This window comes from Erpetoichthys calabaricus, chromosome 5 (assembly GCF_900747795.2).
Source record: "Erpetoichthys calabaricus chromosome 5, fErpCal1.3, whole genome shotgun sequence".
NCBI classification, from domain to species: domain Eukaryota; kingdom Metazoa; phylum Chordata; class Cladistia; order Polypteriformes; family Polypteridae; genus Erpetoichthys; species Erpetoichthys calabaricus.
The window spans coordinates 179,017,300-179,038,126 of NC_041398.2; the positions used below are offsets into that span (position 1 = coordinate 179,017,300).

The 20,827-nt window shown below is 45.9% G+C and overlaps 1 protein-coding gene across 1 annotated transcript in view; it reads left to right on the top strand.

Moving 5' to 3' along the window:
- The window catches only part of LOC114652832 (cyclic nucleotide-binding domain-containing protein 2-like), a 187,343-nt gene that overhangs the window by 128,093 nt on the left and 38,423 nt on the right, over nt 1-20,827 (top strand). Inside the window, exon 13 of the mRNA XM_028803142.2 lies at nt 11,257-11,320. Within this exon, the coding sequence (XP_028658975.2) occupies nt 11,257-11,320 (64 nt within the window). The remainder of the gene's footprint in view (nt 1-11,256; nt 11,321-20,827) is intronic.

Here is a 20,827-nt window from a genome sequence, read left to right on the forward strand (position 1 = left end):
AGGTTTGACCACCCTAACCCACTCTCACCTCGGAGTACTGCACCCTCCACCCATCTTTCTGCTGATACCAGCATAGGAAAGAGTTTTCCCCCCACCCACAATTACAGCAGCCCATGTAAGCAGAGAGCTGAGGAGACTTCGTGCCAGCAATGCAGTGGGTCCAGATGGAGTATCGCCACGACTGTTGAAGGCCCGTGCATTAGAGCTGGGGAGTCCTCTACAGCGCATCTTCAACCTGAGCCTGGAACAGGGGAGAGTCCCGAGGCTTTGGAAAACATCACCCTAGTCCCAAAGGTGAATGTTGTTCTGACGTCACACGTGATGAAGGCCATGGAGTGGCTGCTGTTTCACCACCTGAGGCCACAGGTCCGCCACGCCCTCAACCCTCTGCAGTTCACATAACAGGAGAAGGTGGGAGCAGAGGATGCCATCATCTATATGCTACACTGATCCCTCTCCCACTTGGACAGAGGCAGTGGTGCAGTAAGAATTATGTTTCTGGACTTCTCTAGCGCCTTCATCACCATCCAACCTTGGCTCCTTAGGGAAAAGCTGACAGAAATGGGAATAGATTCATACCTGGTGGCATGGATCGTGGACTATCTTACAGACAGACCTCAGTATGTGCGTCTTGGGAACTGCAGGTCTGACATTGTAGTCAGCAACACAGGAGCACTGCAGGGGATTGTATTTTCTCCGGTCCTGTTCAGCCAATATATATCGGACTTCCAATACAACTCTGCTATCGTGGGCTGCATCAGGAGTGGGCAGGAGGAAGAGTATAGGAACCTAATGAAAGACTTTGTTAAATGGTGCGACTCAAATTACCTACACCTGAACACCAGCAAAACCAAGGAGCTGGTGGTGGATTTTAGGAGGACCAGGCCCCTCATGGACCCCGTGATCATCAGAGGTGACTGTGTGCAGAGGGTGCAGACCTATAAATACCTGGGAGTGCAGCTGGATCATAAACTGGACTGGACTGCCAATACTGATGCTCTGTGCAAGAGTGGACAGAGCCGACTATACTTCCTTAGAAGGCTGGCATCTTTCAACATCTGCAATAAGATGCTGCATATGTTCTATAAGATGGTTGTGGCGAGTGCCCTCTTCTACATGGTGGTGTGCTGGGGAGGCAGCACAAAGAAGAGGGATGCCTCATGCCCGGACAAACTGGTGAGAAAGGCAGGCTCTATTGTTGGCATGGAGCTGGACAGTTTGACATCTGTGGCAGAGCGACAGGCACTGAGCAGGCTCCTGTCAATCATGGAGAATCCACTGCATCCACTGAACAGTATCATCACCAGACAGAGGAGCAGCTTCAGCGACAGACTGCTGTCACTGTCCTGCTCCACTGATAGACTGAGGAGATTGTTCCTCCCCCAAACTATGCGACTCTTCAATTCCACCTGGGGGGAGCAAACGTTAACATTATATAAAGTTGTTGTCTGTTTTACCTGCATTTTTTATCACTCTTTAATTTAATATTGTTTTTTATCAGTATGCTGCTGCTGGAGTATGTGAGTTTCCCCTTGGGATTAATAAAGTATCTATCTATCTATCTATCTATCTATCTATCTATCTATCTATCTATCTATCTATCTATCTATCTATCTATCTATCTATCTATCTATCTATCTATCTATCTATCTATCTATCTATCTATCTATCTATCTATCTATCTATCTATCTATCCATTGTCTCCCGCTTATCCGAGGTCGGGTCGCGGGGGCAGCAGCTTGAGCAGAGATGCCCAGACTTCCCTCTCCCCGGCCACTTCTTCTAGCTCTTCCGGGAGAATCCCAAGGCGTTCCCAGGCCAGTCGAGAGACATAGTCCCTCCAACGTGTCCTGGGTCTTCCCTGGGGCCTCCTCCCGGTTGGATGTGCCCGGAACACCTCACCAGGGAGGCGTCCAGGAGGCATCCTGATCAGATGCCCAAGCCACCTCATCTGACTCCTCTCGATGCGGAGGAGCAGCGGCTCTACTCTGAGCCCCTCCCGGATGACTGAGCTTCTCACCCTATCTTTAAGGGAAAGCCCAGACACCCTGCGGAGGAAACTCATTTCAGCCGCTTGTATTCGCGATCTCGTTCTTTCGGTCACTACCCATAGCTCATGACCATAGGTGAGGGTAGGAACATAGATCGACTGGTAAATTGAGAGCTTCACCTTGCGGCTCAGCTCCTTTTTCACCACGACAGACCGATGCAGAGCCCGCATTACTGCGGATGCCGCACCGATCCGCCTGTCGATCTCACGCTCCATTCTTCCCTCACTCGTGAACAAGATCCCGAGATACTTGAACTCCTCCACTTGAGGCAGGATCTCGCTACCAACCCTGAGAGGGCACTCCACCCTTTTCCGGCTGAGGACCATGGTCTCGGATTTGGAGGTGCTGATTCTCATCCCAGCCGCTTCACACTCAGCTGCGAACCGATCCAGAGAGAGCTGAAGATCACGGCCTGATGAAGCAAACAGGACAACATCATCTGCAAAAAGCAGTGACCCAATCCTGAGCCCACCAAACCGGACCCCCTCAACGCCCTGGCTGCGCCTAGAAATTCTGTCCATAAAAGTTATGAACAGAATCGGTGACAAAGGGCAGCCCTGGCGGAGTCCAACTCTCACTGGAAACGGGTTCGACTTACTGCCGGCAATGCGGACCAAGCTCTGGCACCGATCGTACAGGGACCGAACAGCCCTTACCAGGGGGGCCGGTACCCCATACTCTCGGAGTACCCCCCACAGGATTCCCCGAGGGACACAGTCGAATGCCTTTTCCAAGTCCACAAAACACATGTAGACTGGTTGGGCAAACTCCCATGCACCCTCCAGGACCCTGCTAAGGGTATAGAGCTGGTCCACTGTTCCGCGACCAGGACGAAAACCACACTGTTCCTCCTGAATCCGAGGCTCGACTATCCGACGGACCCTCCTCTCCAGGACCCCAGAATAGACTTTTCCAGGGAGGCTGAGGAGTGTGATCCCTCTGTAGTTGGAACACACCCTCCGATCCCCCTTCTTAAAGAGGGGGATCACCACCCCGGTCTGCCAATCCAGAGGCACTGTCCCTGATGTCCATGCGATGTTGCAGAGGCGTGTCAACCAAGACAGTCCTACAACATCCAGAGCCTTGAGGAACTCCGGGCGTATCTCATCCACCCCCGGGGCCCTGCCACCAAGGAGTTTTTTGACCACCTCGGTGACCTCAGTCCCAGAGACGGGGGAGCCCACCTCTGAGTCCCCAGGCTCTGCTTCCTCATTGGAAGGCATGTTAATGGGATTGAGGAGGTCTTCGAAGTACTCCCCCCACCGACCCACAATGTCCCGAGTCGAGGTCAGCAGCGCACCATCCCCACCATATACAGTGTTGACACTGCACTGCTTCCCCTTCCTGAGACGCCGGATGGTGGACCAGAATCTCCTCGAAGCCGTCCGAAAGTCGTTCTCCATGGCCTCCCCAAACTCCTCCCACGCCCGAGTTTTTGCCTCAGCAACCACCAAAGCCGCATTCCGCTTGGCCTGCCGGTACCTATCAGCTGCCTCCAGGGTCCCACAGGACAAAAGGGTCCTGTAGGACTCCTTCTTCAGCTTGACGGCATCCTTCACCACCGGTGTCCACCAACGGGTTCGGGGATTGCCGCCACGACAGGCACCGACCACCTTACGGCCACAGCTCCGGTCAGCCGCCTCAACAATAGAGGCACGGAACATGGCCCATTCGGACTCAATGTCCCCCACCTCCCTCGGGACATGGTCGAAGTTCTGCCGGAGGTGGGAGTTGAAGCTACTTCTGACAGGGGGCTCTGCCAGACGTTCCCAGCAGACCCTCACAACACGTTTGGGCCTACCATGCCTGACCGGCATCCTCCCCCACCATCGAAGCCAACTCACCACCAGGTGGTGATCAGTTGACAGCTCCGCCCCTCTCTTCACCCGAGTGTCCAAGACATGTGGCCGCAAGTCCGACGACACGACCACAAAGTCGATCATCGAACTGAGGCCTAGGGTGTCCTGGTGCCAAGTGCACATATGAACACCCCTATGCTTGAACATGGTGTTCGTTATGGACAATCCGTGACGAGCACAGAAGTCCAATAACAAAACACCGCTCGGGTTCAGATCGGGGGGGCCATTCCTCCCAATCATGTCCTTCCAGGTCTCACTGTCATTGCCCACGTGAGCATTGAAGTCTCCCAGCAGAACGAGGGAGTCCCCAGAAGGTATGCCCTCTAGCACTCCCTCCAGGGACTCCAAAAAGGGTGGGTACTCCGAACTTCTGTTCGGTGCATACGCACAAACAACAGTTAGGACCCGTCCCCCCCACCCGAAGGCGAAGGGAGGCTACCCTCTCGTCCACCGGGGTAAACCCCAATGTACAGGCTCCAAGTCGGGGGGCAATAAGTATACCCACACCCGCTCGGCGCCTCTCACCGGGGGCAACTCCAGAGTGGTACAGAGTCCAGCCCCTCTCAAGGAGATTGGTTCCAGAGTCCAAGCTGTGCGTCGAGGTGAGTCCGACTATATCTAGCTGGAACCTCTCAACTTCGCGCACTAGCTCAGGCTCCTTCCCCTTCAGAGAGGTGACATTCCACGTCCCAAGAGCCAGCTTCTGTAGCCGAGGATCGGACCGCCAAGGTCCCCGCCTTCGGCCACCACCCAACTCACACTGCACCCGACCTCCTTGGCCCCTCCCATAGGTGGTGAGCCCATGGGAAGGGGGACCCACGTTGCCTCTTCGGGCTATCTATCTATTGTAAATAAGTACAAGACACGCATAAAGGTTTGGGGTTTCCGGCCCCGTATACTGTCAAAACTGTAAGCAAACTGAATTATTCCCATAAACATGCGTCCAACCAAAAGACAATCATCCCTTCGCAGAGGGGAACTTAAATAAGGTGGGACCGGAAACTAGTGACTGGAATGCTGGGAGGAACCGAGGAGCTTTATGGGTAATGATGTCATCAGGTCAGGTCAGAGGAAGGGATGGAAATGCGGAAGTGGTTACGGGTGGATTAACAGCATCTTGAGAGCGTTTTACGGTGGTGCTGCGTCTGGCTTTCTGCGGGAATAAGAAAAGGAAAGGTTAGTGCCCCATCTCCATCCCCTGGCAGACTGTTGTACGCTGCTCATCGAGTCTTTCCGCGGCCCCCTAGGCGCGCGTACGTGACATGACCCCCCCTTCAGCCCAGACCCATCGGGTCGGGCGGCCCGAACTGAGAGGTCGTGGACCCGGGAGAGAGCATCAGCATTGGCCTGCAGGTTACCCTGATGATAAGTGACGGCAAACTTGTATGGCTGAAGGTCCAAAAACCACTTGGTGACCCGGGGTTCGTTTCCTTGTGGACAGCCATCCACTGGAGGGTGGCATGGTCCGTCACCAGGGTGAACTCCCGACCCAACAGGTAATACCTCAGGTGAGTTACCGCCCACTTGATAGCCAGGGCTTCCCGCTCCACTGCAGCATATCTCGTCTCCCGGTCCAACAGTTTCCGGCTCAGGTAAACAATAGGGTGCTCGACACCGTCGATGCTTTGGCTCAGCACGGCGCCAAGACCTGTGTCCGAAGCATCGGTCTGGAGGACAAAAGGGAGAGAAAAGTCAGGGGTTCTCAATATTGGTGCCGTGGTTAGGGCCAACTTTAGGTCACTAAATGCTTGTTCAGTTAGGTGGTCCCATACCACATGCAAAGGGGCCCCCTTCTTTGTTAAATTAATCAAGGGTGCGGCCCTCTAGGAGAAACGAGGTACAAACCGGCGGTAGTAGCTTGCTAACCCCAGGAAAGCTTGCACCTGCTTCTTGATAGTCGGACGGGGCCATTCTAGGATGGTCTTAATTTTGGAGCATTGCAGTTTTACCAGTCCTCCGCCCACCAGGTAGCCCAAATATTTGGCCTCAGTTAACCCGAAGTAACACTTGCGCAGATTAATACGGAGGCCGGCTTTCGCTAGCGTTAAGAGAACGGCATAAACCTGCAGGATATGTTCCTCCCAGGTGCTGGAATAGATGACAACGTCATCCAGGTAGGCAGCACAATAGGGCTGGTGGACTCTTAGCAATCTGTCCACCAGACGTTGGAAGGTCGCTGGTGCTCCATGCAGCCCAAATGGGAGAACCTTATACTGCCAATGCCCGCTAGGGGTACTGAAGGCTGTCTTTTCCTTGGCGGATGCCGTTAAGGGAATCTGCCAGTACCCTTTCATCATGTCAAGGGTAGTCAGATATTGAGCCGTACCCAGGCGCTCGATAAGCTCATCTACCCGAGGCATGGGGTAGGCATCAAACTTGGAGATCTGGTTCAGACGTCTAAAGTCATTGCAAAACCTCCATGAGCCGTCAGGCTTAGAAACGAGGACGATGGGACTGGACCAAGGGCTGTGATTTTCCTCAATTACGTCCAACGCAGGCATTTTTTATATCTCCAGTTCCACCTCAGCTCGTTTTGCTTCCGGAAGTCTATAGGGGCATTCCCGCACTACCTTCCCCGGGTCAGTCACGATGTCATGCTCAATCAGCGAGGTGCGTCCTGGCGTCTCACTGACCACTTCCGGAATGGACAGGAAGACTGACTCCAGCTCCCGTCTTTGGGGGGCGGTCAAATTGGGTTCGAGGTTGAGGTCCACCTTTTGCGAGAAAAGGGAGAGGGCGTTCCCTGGGGGGAGTTGTCCTCCTGTCTCTCCAGGGTTTCAGCAAGTTGATATGGTATACCCTCTCACTCAGTCGAAGATTTGGTTGTTTCACCAGATAGTCGACGAGCCCTTTTCTCTCTTTTACCTCGTACGGGCCCAGCCAATGAGCCAACAATTTAGAGTGGGAAGTAGGCACGAGCACCATTACACGATCCCCCGGCTGGAACTCCCGGAGGGTAGTGTTTCGGTTATAATGACGCGCCTGCGCCGCTTGAGCTTTTGACACGTTTTCTTTTAACAGAGGCCGAACCTTCTCTAAACGTTCGCGCAGTTGCACGACGTATTCCAAAATATTGGGGGAGGGAAGTGCCTCTCCTTCCCAACCTTCTTTGAGTAAATCCAATAATCCCCGGGATTGGCGGCCATATAATAACTCAAACGGGGAAAACCCTGTAGAGGCTTGTGGCACCTCCCGGTAAGCAAACAGGACCAGTGGTAAAAGTTGATCCCAGTTCCTACCATCCGCGTCGACTACCTTGCGGAGCATCTGTTTCAGGGTTTGGTTAAAACGTTCCACTAACCCATCCGTCTGAGGGTGATACACAGACGTTTTTAGATGCTTAATACGGAGTAATTTGGCAACCTCCCTGAACGTATCCGAAGTAAACGGTGTACCTTGGTCCGTGAGGACTTCTTTAGGTATACCTACTCGGGAAAAAAGGGTTACCAATTCCCGTGCGACATTTTTCGTATTTGCAGAGCGCAATGGAACTGCCTCTGGGTACCGGGTTGCGTAATCTACCATGACTAATATGTATTTATAGCCACGGGTTGAAGGCAGCAGGGGCCCAACAAGATCGACTCCGATCCTTTCAAACGGGATGTCAATAAGGGGAATCGGAATGAGCGGAGCACGGTCCCTTCGGGGAATCTGCCGTAGCTGACAATCTGGGCAGAAACGACGGACCTCTGCATTAATTCCGGGCCAATAAAACCGGAGTTTAATTCTCTCCAGTGTTTTATCGGCGCCGAGGTGGCCGCCAAGGAGGTGGGCATGTGCCAGTTCACAAACCTCCCGCCGGTAGGTTCGTGGCACTAGCAACAACTTCCGTACCTCGCCTTCATGATCCGCCCCGCGATACAACAGATCGTTTTCTAAAACAAAGTAGGGTCCTGGAGGTATGGGAACAAGCGGCGTGTTGCCGTTAACTGACACAATAGCATTTTGGGCAAACTTTAGAGAGTCATCATTCCACTGCTCTCGTTTGAATGAGGCTGAGGTGGCTTTAAACTGACTATCCACCCAGCACAACGGATCCAGGGGGCTGACGCTGACCGGCTGTGCCTAAACTTCCGGGCCAGGGTCCATCACCAAAATTTCTCCCCCCCTAGAGCCTACGTCATCAGTATTTGCTGCAGAGCACGGCGTGAGGGCCGCGGGGACGGCAGCCTGCCCGTCCATAATAAGATCCAATCCGGCGGTGGGAGTGACGACATTCTTACCGCAATTGCTTTCAGACCAGTCTTGTCCTAATATAACTGGAAAGGGGGGATCGGGAAGCACGGCAACTCGGAGCCGTCTTGGTTCGCCCCTCCAGGTTATAAAACAGTTGCCGGACCCGTTTGACTTGGTCTCGCCATGCACACACGTAACTTTCACCCACCGGGATACCCACTGTCGCGGTAAGACAAAACGGCGAGCAACAATGGTAATGTTACTCCCGGAATCGAACAGTGCCACCACCGAGTGTCCATTAACTAACACCACTCCCGTGTTGGGAACAGCCAAGGGATTAGACAGAGCACAGTACCTTTCTCCTTTAACCCAGGTGCAATCCATCGGCTCCACATTTTGAGGACAGGCAGGCAGGGTATGCCCGACTTCACCACACTTGAAACAGCGGGGCAAAGCCGGGGGTCTCTCTTTGAGCTTACCTGGAGGTTCCGCATTGCGACGGAAGGGCTCAGGGGTGGCGACGCGTCCCTGTCGGGTACCACGAGCAGGCCTCTCAGCCGCCCCGCCTCGGTTCACCGCCAGCTGACGCTCCAAAACATCCAGGAGGCTTTTCATGTCGGTAAACGGGTGTCGCCGGACCTGCTGGGCGAGATACTCTGGCATGCCATTAACAAAGCCCTCACAGGCTACTTGCTCGACTATGTGTCGGGCTTGATTGACGTCTGGCTGTAGCCAGCGTCCCATTTTGCTCCAGAACTCAAAGCCCTGGGCACGGCCGGGGCGATCGGGGTCACACCTGCTGGTCCGACGTAATGCCGTATCGGCTTAGTATTTCAGCTTTCAGGAGGTCATACTGGGCGGCTTCCTCAACGGGTAGGTCATGATAGGCCTTCTGCGCGATCCCCTTCAGATACGGCGCCAGTATGGACGCCCATTCCGCGCACGGCCACTGGTTACAAGAGGCAGTCCTCTCGAACGTAGAAAGGTATGCCTCGATGTCATCGGCATCCGTCAGAGGCACAATAGGAAGGGGAGGAGGCCACGCTGGCTCCGGTCTAGCTGCTTCGGCTGCTGTGAGTCGGGATTGGGCATCCGCCAGCTCCTGCTCGGTGGCGGCTTGTTTCTGCTGCAGGGCATGCAGCTGGGTCGCCAGGTTGGTCAGCACAGTATTCAGGTCCTGTCCTTCATTCATTTTTCGGACTTCTGTATCCTGCTGACTACGCCAGTTGTAAATAAGTACAAGACACGCATAAAGGTTTGGGGTTTCCGGCCCCGTATACTGTCAAAACTGTAAGCAAACTGAATTATTCTCATAAACATGCGTCCAACCAAAAGACAATCATCCCTTCGCAGAGGGGAACTTAAATAAGGTGGGACCGGAAACTGGTGACTGGAATGCTGGGAGGAACCGAGGAGCTTTATGGGTAATGATGTCATCAGGTCAGGTCAGAGGAAGGGATGGAAATGCGGAAGTGGTTACGGGTGGATTAACGGCATCTTGAGAGCGTTTTACGGTGGTGCTGTGTCTGGCTTTCTGCGGGAATAAGAAAAGGAAAGGTTAGTGCCCCGTCTCCATCCCCTGGCAGACTGTTGTACGCTGCTCATCGGGTCTTTCCGCGGCCCCCTAGGCGTGCGTGCGTGACACTATCTATCTATCTATCTATCTATCTATCTATCTATCTATCTATCTATCTATCTATCTATCTATCTATCTATCTATCTATCTATCTATCTATCTATCTAGAAGAAAGGTTGATGTAATATATAGAGTGTACTGAAGGATGACTAAGAGATGACTAAGAAATCAACAGATAGATAGATAGATAGATAGATAGATAGATAGATAGATAGATAGATAGATAGATAGATAGATAGATACTTTATTAATCCCAAGGGGAAAATCACATATTATGTGAATTCACAATCACAATCAAAAATTCACATATGATGTCCTATAAACTAGAATGGACAGTTGTTATATGCACAGAAATTTCAAGGGTGATGGCTCATCTCAAAAGGTATAAGAAGAACCAGAATATAATATAACAGACTTTTATTTTATATAAATCATTTGGGTGTAAACCAATGAACCAACCAGAATAAAATGTATGCATTGATCAACACTGTATGTAAATTCTACAGTTTATAAAATGAACCTCTAGCCTTTGTTTCTTTGTTGCTGTAATGGACTGTTTTTGAAGAATGCTCCCTCCAAGGAATTTTTCTGAGGAGTAATTAAAAGATACTATGAACAGCTTTTCTCCTGCCTGATTACTGAATTGTCCTGTTAGAGAACATTTCTTTCTTTAATAAGACGTTAAATTTTGACCACACAGGTCTTCCTCTTGGATTAACTATTATTTGTCAATGTTTCATTATTCTCTCTCCTGCAATAAGCCTGGTCACACTTCTATAAAATATGAGCATAGATTTTATATTCATTTTATTCAGATATGAAGTTCAAAACTGAAAACTCTTTTCAAGATGTGACGACATACATGTATAGCTTTGTAAGTGAATCAAAATTGGCACTCCATGTTGGGATAAATGCTTTGTTCATTACAAGTTTTTTTCCTTCAATTGTGTGTTATTAATCATTTTTTGCTTAAATTCTATTTTTCACCTCCCCATAATTCTATCTTTAAGATTTTATATACCTTAAATAGGAATTTCATACATCTTAAAGAGGACTTCATACTCAAAAGCACTGCCTCCCATCCTCTCAATATATTTTATGGCTTTTTGAAAGACAGATCAAACAATGCACTACGTGAAGGCTTATTTTGTGATGGAACACAGAGTATCAGACCTGTTTATTGAGTATGAAGTCACACAATATGTGGTGTGACTTTTTTTTGCAATTATAAAGATGAGAGGAGAAAGGTAAATCCATCCTAGAACTTGAGTGAGTGTGGATCCCTTACAATCCGCACTCCATTACCTCCATTAAAAAACAATCAAACAAAAAATAAAGTGGTGGAAGTCCATGATAGGAATGTAGAACTTTGGCCATTAGTTAGTACTGGCATCTTTGTTATTACAGAACCACTGACAAAACAGTATATTAAAATATGCCAGGTCATAGGACTTACACAATTGATTATGACTGCAATCAATCTCTCTATAAAATAAAGAGGTAATCACACATTTTGTTATTTTCTTTTTAACAGACAGCTGTTCCAATTTCAAGAAAAAGAGATGATGATATGTACTTGATCAATGAGGTACAAAAAGGTAATTATTTATTTTCTGTCATTAAGTCTTATCCCTAAAAAAACAAGTTAACAGACAAGGTAATATGTAAAAAACACACAAGGAATGAATATTATGAATACACTAATCAATTCAAACAGATGTCCAGTTTTTGATGGTTATGCGAAGTGGTTTACCTACAGTACTTACCTATTGTCAACAAAAACTTTGACTCTAGCACTCAATTTAAATTAGTAATTTAAGTAAAGATTGTTACAAAACTCAACAAATAAATCTAAATTTCAAAACAACAATCAAAAACTCCAAAAGTTAGGAAGCAGAATTCAAAATCTCTAAAGAAGTTAGTTCTATCAAAATTAAATAAATTACTATTTAAAAGGAAACCAAAAATGTAAAAACAAAAAGAACAAAAAGGCAAACTAAAAAAAAGCAAGATCAAGGTCTACTAACTAGAAATAAAAACCACAAAACAATAGAAAAAAAAAACAGAAAATGCATAACAGAAAGGGTCCAAAGACCAACAAACTTAATAACATAAAGCTGATGCCATTGTGCAAAAATTAGGGCAACATGTTTCTTAATTGGGGCTTTTGGGTACTGTCTGAACAAATGAATATAGGAAAAGGGACCAAGGAAAATCTCCATCGCGGGGGTTGCGTTCCAGAGCCACCCGCGAAATAAGAAAATCCGCGAAGTAGAAACCATATGTTTATATGCTTATTTTTATATTGTCATGCTTGGGTCACAGATTTGCGCAGAAACACAGGAGGTTGTAGAGAGACAGGAACGTTATTCAAATTGCAAACAAACATTTGTCTCTTTTTCAAAAGTTTAAACTGTGCTCCATGACAAGACAGAGATGACAGTTCAGTCTCACAATTAAAAGAATGCAAACATATCTTCCTCTTCAAAGGAGCAAACAAATCAATAGGGCTGTTTGCTTTTAAGTATGCGAAGCACCTCGGCACAAAGCTGTTGAAGGCGGCAACTCACACCCCCTCCGTCAGGAGCAGAGAGAGAGAGAGAGAGAGCGAGAGACAGATAAAAAAATCAATACGTGCCCTTTGTGCTTTTAAGTATGCGAAGCACCGTGCAGCATGTCGCTTCACGAAGCAGCTGCACATAAGGTAGCCAACGTGAAGATAATCTTTCAGCATTTTTAGACGAGCGTCCGTATCGTCTAGGTGTGCGAACAGCCCCCCTGCTCAATCCCCCTACGTCAGGATCAGAAAAAGTCAGCGCAAGAGAGAGAGAGAGAGAGAGAAAAGTAAGCTGGGTAGCTTCTCAGCCATCTGCCAATAGCGTCCCTTGTATGAAATCAACTGGGCAAACCAACTGAGGAAGCATGTACCAGAAATTAAAAGACCCATTGTCCGCAGAAATCTGCGAACCAGCAAAAAATCCGCGATATATATTTAAATATGCTTACATATAAAATCCGCGATAGAGTGAAGCCGCGAAAGGCGAAGCGCGATATAGCGAGGGATCACTGTATATATAAAATCCAATGTCTCTCTGTCTGTTTGTATATCTTATTTCACGAGAGAACTACTTAATAGATTTTGATTGGGTTTTCTTCTATAATTTGCTTGAACATTTTGGTTGATTTTGCGACTTCTCTCATCATGCTAATTATCATAGTTTGGTTGCGGCACCGATTTATTCGTGCGAATCCGAGGGACAGGATGTGGGCCGAGGGGAGGGAGAGAGGGGACATCAGGAGTAAGGAGTCGAGTGGGGCCATCCTCACTCACGCATCAGCCTCCATTCGACTCATGTGTTGGAGCATACCTTGCCTCCTCTTAGCTAGCGATACCTGTTTGTTCAGCAGACATTATCATCTAGAGATGGTTGAAGAGTAACGTTTTATGTTTTTGAGAGAGAGATCACAGATACGTGTGTTTTAGAGGGTACCTGCTCATTAGCAGCGATATCACAGCCATGTGCTTTTCTCCCCACGCGGGGACGCTCTGCCATCAGAGCTGAACACGATCAGATACAGTGCCAACTGTTGATTTTGGAGCGTACCTACCTTCCACTTGGCCAGAGATAGCTTGCCAAGTTTTTACATTTTTGGCAAAGAGATCACAGCTACATTCTCGCCCCTGACAGCAAACCCAAAATTATTGTATATCAAGAGGCACTCAGATACAAAAGCTATCAATATAAATCCTTTGCAGTACCAATTATTATCATTTTTTATTTTTTTTTATTGATTTTTAACGTTTGCCCTGTATCACTACTACTTGGGGGACAGCTAGTTATAAATAAAACATATAAAACCAAGAAAACAATGGCCTGGGGCAAAATGACAAAAAAGAAAAAAATATTTAATTAAAGGCACAACTCCAGACCTTACACTAACCTAACTGACATGAATACACTTTTTTGTTTATCTGGAATTTTTTTTTATAAAATTATGGAAATTTCTTCCAACATAAGTTAGTTATCTGGTTTTGTGTATATGGTAGATATGTATAAACCAAGAGCGTCATTTGCTTATACAGTTATAAGGCGCTTAGCCCCCCCACTATGAATTTGCCACTAGTCCTACATGGGTTTTGTGTGAGTTGAAGAACGGGGTGTCGTTCTAGGGTGTATCTAATGTTGCCTGATTTGTGGAAAAAGATCATTTAAATGATTTTAGCAGAAGGCTACAACGTAGCAAAATGTGATAAAAGTGCAGGGGTCCGAATACTTTCTGAATCCACTGTGTTACTGCACTCAGTTTTCAATCTTAAAGTGCACTTTAAATAAATCAGAATTAAAACAAAGTAATGTTCACTATTAGCAATATTTTGAAATGTATAGTATTTATTTTTCTAAAAATTAAAAGGAAACTATTTGATGTATTAGAAGTCTGATTTTCATTTAAAATTTTACTCCTCATCCATTTATTCATTTTCTTAATAATTTAAATCACCTGTGGTTAGGGGCAGCTGAAGTCCATCCCAGCAAAACCGGGTGCAAGGAAGTAATCAACTCTCTTCTACTTCTTCTTTTGGCTGCTCCCGTTAGGGGTTGCCATAGCAGATCATTTTCTTCAATATCTTCCTGTTCTCTCCATCTTGTTCTGTCACACCCATCACCTGCATGTCTTCTTTCACCACTTCTTTCACAAACCTACTCTTAGGCCTTCCTCTTTTCCTCTTGCCTGGCAGTTCTATCCTTAGCCTCCTTTTCCTGATATACCCAGCATCTTTCCTCTGCACATGTCTCCGGACACATCTGCCCCCTGTTCTTCTCCTTCTTTGCCAACAGTAGCCCAATTTCCGCCAGCACCCTGTTGGCTAACAGTTGTTAAACTGGGCCTCGACTGATCCGGTATGGAAATCTGTATTGTTGTCTGCCCCATTTATCCGGGCACGAAGAAACACTGGTTTGTGCATCCCCTGTGGCTGGGTTAAGGAAGTAATATAAAACCAACACAAGCGTGCACACACATTCACTCAGGGATACCAGGAAAAAACACATTCAAACACAAGGAAAGCATGCCAATGTCATCCAGGCTCCCGGAACTGTGAAGCTGTACTGATGACGACTGGGCTACTGTGCTTAAGTTGCTTTTGCTATCTTGTAATCATAAAATGAGTTTCCTCCAGATTTCTCAGAATGACTACTTTACAATATGTCATATTTCAGTTGTGCAAACCAGCAATAAAAACACATAGCACAGACATCACAAGGTCTTCTGCTATTACAAGGACAGCACCTGCTCCCATAATGCAATTCACACTCTTGAAAAAAAAACAGCTATATTTTTAATCTTTGAGCAGCCACCTTACTGGTGTGATCTTGCTTAAATAGATTATTATTTGTGTGGACCATTCTAAAATGCTACTGGAAGCTGAAAATGAATTTATGAAGTAAACACTGATGTTGTGTTTATTTTAGTAAATATATTGTGAACACACCCAAGATTGACTGAAATATAGTTTAGGAGGAGAAAGGGTATGCCATCCGGATCTGATCATCATCCAGATGATGATGCAAGCAAACTGGCCGGAGGGCCAAGGAAATAAATTTGTACTCGGTCGGTATACTATAGCAGACAGAGAAAAGCTGAGGATCTGGAGTGGTACCACCCCCCATACACCAGGTAGCAGTGGTGCTCATATGGAAACCCAGTCAATACACCTGCAGGGGTGCTTGGGAGATGGAGTCTGGAAGTGCAGCCCAGTCAGGGTCCCTGGGGATCGAGAGAGGGACCTCCCAATTTTTCTTATGCCCCGGAAGTGTTTCCTGGAGGATATGATGTGGCACCAGGAGCACTCCTGGGTCTGGCATGTCATTGAGTCAGAGTCAGGAGGCAGTGAGCAACACTCAGCAGGAGGTGGAGATGAGGAAAATTAATTTGTTTTGTAATACTGTGGCTTATTTTGGAGAGGTGATTATTGGAAAGGTGCTTGGTCTAAATAAATACCTGTTATTTTATTCATATAACTTCTGGTGTTTTACTGTAGCCGGCACGGTGGCACAGTGGTAGCGCTGCTGCCTTGCAGCAATGAGACCTGGGTTTGCTTCCCGGGTCCTCCCTGCGTGGAGTTTGCATGTTCTCTGGGTTTCCACCAGGTGCTCCGGTTTCCTCAGACAGTCCAAAGACATTCAGGTTAGGTGCATTGGCGATCCTAAATTGTCCTTAGTGTGTGCTTGGTGTGTGGATGTGTGTGTGCCTGTGGTAATGTGCCTTACTGGCATTACCTGTAATTAAATAAAATTTGTTAAGTGTTCTCTGCAGTGTTGAGAGGCATTTGTTTGGGATAAAATGTTAAACTATAAAGAAAGGAAACTTGCCTTTTTCCTTTTTTATAGAATGCAGATAGATGTCTTCACTGACCATATTAGCGCCTTTTGGGGAGCGTCGCAACGGGTCTCGTGTAGACTGGAGAGACGGCCCTGCCATTAACCGGCCGGGATGGCATTGTTGGTCCTCCACTCCTGCGTTTGCCTCCCGCGACCCCATAACACTAAAGGAGTAAAAGTGTGAAGCGCCTTAATATTAGTTTACCGCGGTTTAGAAAAGGGATCCCATGTTTGTAGTTGTCTGGGCAGTAGCTCAGGGGAAGGACGTAAAAATGGAAAGAGCTTACTTTCACTTAAGGCAGAAGCGCAGTTTGCGTCTCAACAGTCGGCACAACTATGCGCACGCGCGCGCGCCGGCTGCTTGAACTATTATAGTATTTTTGCAGGGCAGGAGACGCCACTTCTCGCAGACACGTTCTCATCATTGCGTGCTTGTAGAGGGATGACGTAGGACAGTTTAATTGGTCGGCGCGAGGGCGCCGAATATAAAAGGGAATCATGGCCCCTAGAGGTTTGGTTCTTTCTGACTAGATCGTCTTAGAGAAAGGTACTTGGTAGAATAGTGTTTTGAATTTACCAAGCATTACGGCTTGTGCCTTGCTTATTGTAAATATTTTTTCTTGTATTTACAAATATTTCTGGATTAACTTTGGTGGAGGTATTTATTGGGTTGTGGTTATTGGTGTGCTGTTTATTTTTGTATATACACTTTTTCTGTATTTTTGAATATTGTTGTTTTTGGTGAATCCTGTATTATACACTGTTTGAAGAAGCAGCTTCCTGACTTGGAGCACTGTGGAGGAAGACAGCTTCATTTTGGTTTGTGTGTATATGGTTTTCACCAGTTTGTATGCAGTATTCTTTTTCATTTGGGACTTTCAGTCGACACTATAAATACTGCATATAGTCACTATTTTTGGACTCCATTTAATTACTGTTTTTGTGTGTCCTTTGCGGTATTGGACTGTGTATTAATATATAAATTCTGCAGGACATTATTTTTGTTTTCTTTAAGTGCACCTGTAAATAAAATCACTTTATTTTTTAAAAACACAACTCATTTTGTGTCCGTGTTTCCCTGTCTTACACCATCATCCTGGTCACGCTCGGTCTCACATGCTAGACACCTAGAGTGTAGGCTGGTGACCCCAATTCCCACTACACGGGGTGTCACAGTGCCCTGTGGTGGGCTGGTGCCCTGCCCAGGGTTTGTTCCTGCCTTGTGCCCTGTGTTGGCTGGGATTGGCTCCAGCAGACCCCCGTGACCCTGTGTTAGGATATAGCAGGTTGGGTAATGGATGGATGGATGAATGTTTTACTGTGTCTTGGGTTTGGGGTTCTCTGTTGACACCTGGTGGCCACAATAAATAATCTACAGTGCCTTCAGAAAGTGTTCAGACACACTTTCACATTTTTCACAACTCTTTTGAGACTCTCCCCAACAGGATGAAATGCAGAAGTGCGACTGCTGCATCTGTTGAAGGTTACTTATTCAGTGCAGTGGCCACAGAAATAATTATAAGCTGACTGCTGCCCATGCGCAAAGCGTGTGATGCAGGGAAAATCATAACTAACCAACCCTGCCTGTTTGCTGTGTCTGTGCATAGTAGAATGGTTGCTCCTGCTATAATAAATAACCTTGCTGTTCCCGTTTCGAGTTGAATAAAGCTGGTTTTGCTAAAGTAATGAGACTCAGCCTCATCTATGGGGTGCAAGACGCCAACTCACAAGTCAAAACATCTTGCTCTGTTGCAACCTTACATTGAAATCATTTAAATTAAAAATTCCACTCATCAAGCAACACTCAATACCCCAGCATGACAAAGTAAAAATAGGATTTTAGGAATCTTTGGTAATTTTTTAAAAATAAACAAATTAAATATCCTATTGGCAAAAGTATTCAGACTCTCTGCTCAGTAAGATGCACCAAGCTTCACACACCTGAGTTTGGGGATTTTTCTGCCATTCTTCTCTGTTGAACCTCTCAAGTTCTGTCAGGTTGGTATTGAGACCATCAGTGGGCAGCTATTTTCAGGTCTCTCTGGAGATATCTGATTAGGTTCAAGTGTGGGTGGGCCACTTAAGGTCATTCCCTAAGCCACTTCTGTGTTGTCTTTTCTTTGTGCTTAGGGTCACTGTCCTGTTGGAAAGTGAAACTTCTGCCCAGTCTGAGGTCCCAAGTGCTCTGGAGAAGGTTTCCATTCAGAATATCACCTTAATTTGCTCCGTTCTGCTTTCCCTCATCCTTAAAACTTGAATAGTTTCCCAGTGCTTGCTGCTGAAAAACAACCCCACAGCATGATGTTGTTGCCACCATGCTTTGCTGCTGGAATAGTATTGCTCAAGACATGAGTTTTCTCCAGAAAAGATGCTTGGAACTGATGCCAAGTAATTCAATCTTTTTTTTCATCACTCCAGAGAATCTTGTCTCTTATGATCCAAGCGGGCTTTCATATCCCACCTGTCTACACTACCATAAACCCCAGATTAGTAGAGTGTTGCAGTGGTGGTTGTCTTTCAGGAAGTTTCTTCCTTCCTTCTCAGAGTAACCACCAGGTCATCTCTCATACTAAGGTCCTTCTACCCAGACTACTCAGTTTGGTCAAGTGGTCAGCTTTAGGAAGAGTCTGTGTTGTTCCAAATTTTTTCCATTTAAAAAATTTTGGAGGCCTCTGTGTTCTTGTGAACCTTCAAGCTAGCCACCATGTTATTTAGTACAGGTGCACTTACAATTTCCAATAATGTACATGACTCTCTCTCTTAGGTAACTCATTCAATACACTCATAAGCATCAACAAGAGATCCATTTTCTATACCCAGTTTTTCTTGGACAGAGTCATGTGGGGCACATTTGTCAACATTTTAACCCAATATTCAAAAAATATGTAAAGGGCTACAAACCCCCAAAGCTAAGGATGTCTTTACAGGTCACATGTACTGACTAATACTGCATCCTACGCCGGGCAGGCACTCTGACCTGTAAATATCATGAGGTATGATCACATTTTGATTAATAGTATTAACCCATTAAAATGACAATAAACATTTTTGCTTAATGGACATTCTTTATTGAAACAATAAAGTATTCAGCAGTTAGTAGTAATAAAGTATGACGTTGCAGGGGAATTCAAAGCCTTTACTCATGCATTATTTAAGCTTGGCATTTTAGTCATAGGAAACCTGTGTCAGAGAGAGAGAGTATTTAAAATCCTGAAAAAAAAACATAATTAAGCTCTTTCTTCTTCATTCATTAGTGTAGACTGGCTGCAGGTTATGGCAGTAACATTTACAATTGGCCTGTCACATATCATATTTTATAGCCACAAATGTTAGAAGAGGTTGTCAGTAATGTTATAAACGTGTCTCTGACTCATTTCAGAGACACGTTTTTACAGTAATTCATTTAAAGTATCTGTTCTTGTATGCATGGCCTCGAGTCACTCTAAAGCTCATTTGTCACGTAGGTATGTACAGCACTTTTTACAAACAGATATTTCTAAATATGCAGTAAATAAGCTAATAACATAAATAGAGTTCCACTGTAGTTAGTGCTACAGCCGCACAGATTCAGTGTCATGGGCTCCAGTCGCACATCTTTGTGGAGAATGTATGTTCTCCCTATGGCTCAGAGGATTCTGTCTTTTGGGTACACTGGATTTCTTTCCACATCCCAAAGAAATTCATTGTCATCTGAAATGTCAGGGTCCCATCCATCCCCTGTGCTACCTCTATAAATTTCTCAGCTCTCATGGGTCAAGAATTCGTTCTTTTGTTTAGGATTGGATTACAGAAATGCAGTAACTCCTTCCTTGGATGTTGGAATCAAGAACACTACTTCTTTGTATTTTATGGTTTATCGTGGTTTTATGAAAAGCTTTTTAATCCTACATTAATAAACTTGATGACTTGCTGAATAATTGAATACTACATAAGGCATGTAAGTTGGGCAAAACTACCAGTCATTGTGTCATTCCTCCTATTGGACCCCTATTCATGATGAAACTTGAAACTCCAAGATCTATTTATATTGTTAGGTTATCTGTAATAGACATGCAAAATTTAATGAATATCCACACAGCTTGTTTTCATGTAATGTATTGTTTGCATACTGTTGGCTCTCTCATTGAAATCCTCCAATAAAATTCTTGAAGCTACATAAAAGTTATATTTTATATTGCATGAACAATAATGAGCATGGGAACGGGTGGTACAAGCGCATTGAGAAGGGTGGAGACTACACTGAGAAGTGACATTATCCGTTTTGTTAAGGTTCGTTCCATTTTCTAATAAATCCCATTTTCTAACTTTAGCTTGACTCCCCCTCGTACAAAGTACACACAGCTGGTTTTTATTCTGCCTAAAGGCAAGAGCAGTACCAGGAGATGAAACATTTGTCAAATGAAAAACAAGTTGAAACCATAAAAATGTAACCAGAAATCAAAGTCAGAGAGAGAAATGGTAGAATCGAAAACCAGAAAGTAGAGAAAGAATACATGTTTTGTTTGGTACTGTTTTATCCATATCATAGAAAATTTCATCAAGATTGAGACAGGAATCTTTGCAGCAGATTTAAAGAGTTGTGTGAATGATGGAAGGTGTAGTGTTGTGTTATGTAGCTTTTATGGCAACCAGAAGTCAAGTGTCAGTAACAGGAATAATAATCACTGCCCGACTGATACATAAAATATAATGGCTGCACCATGAATAATTAACCATTATATTCAA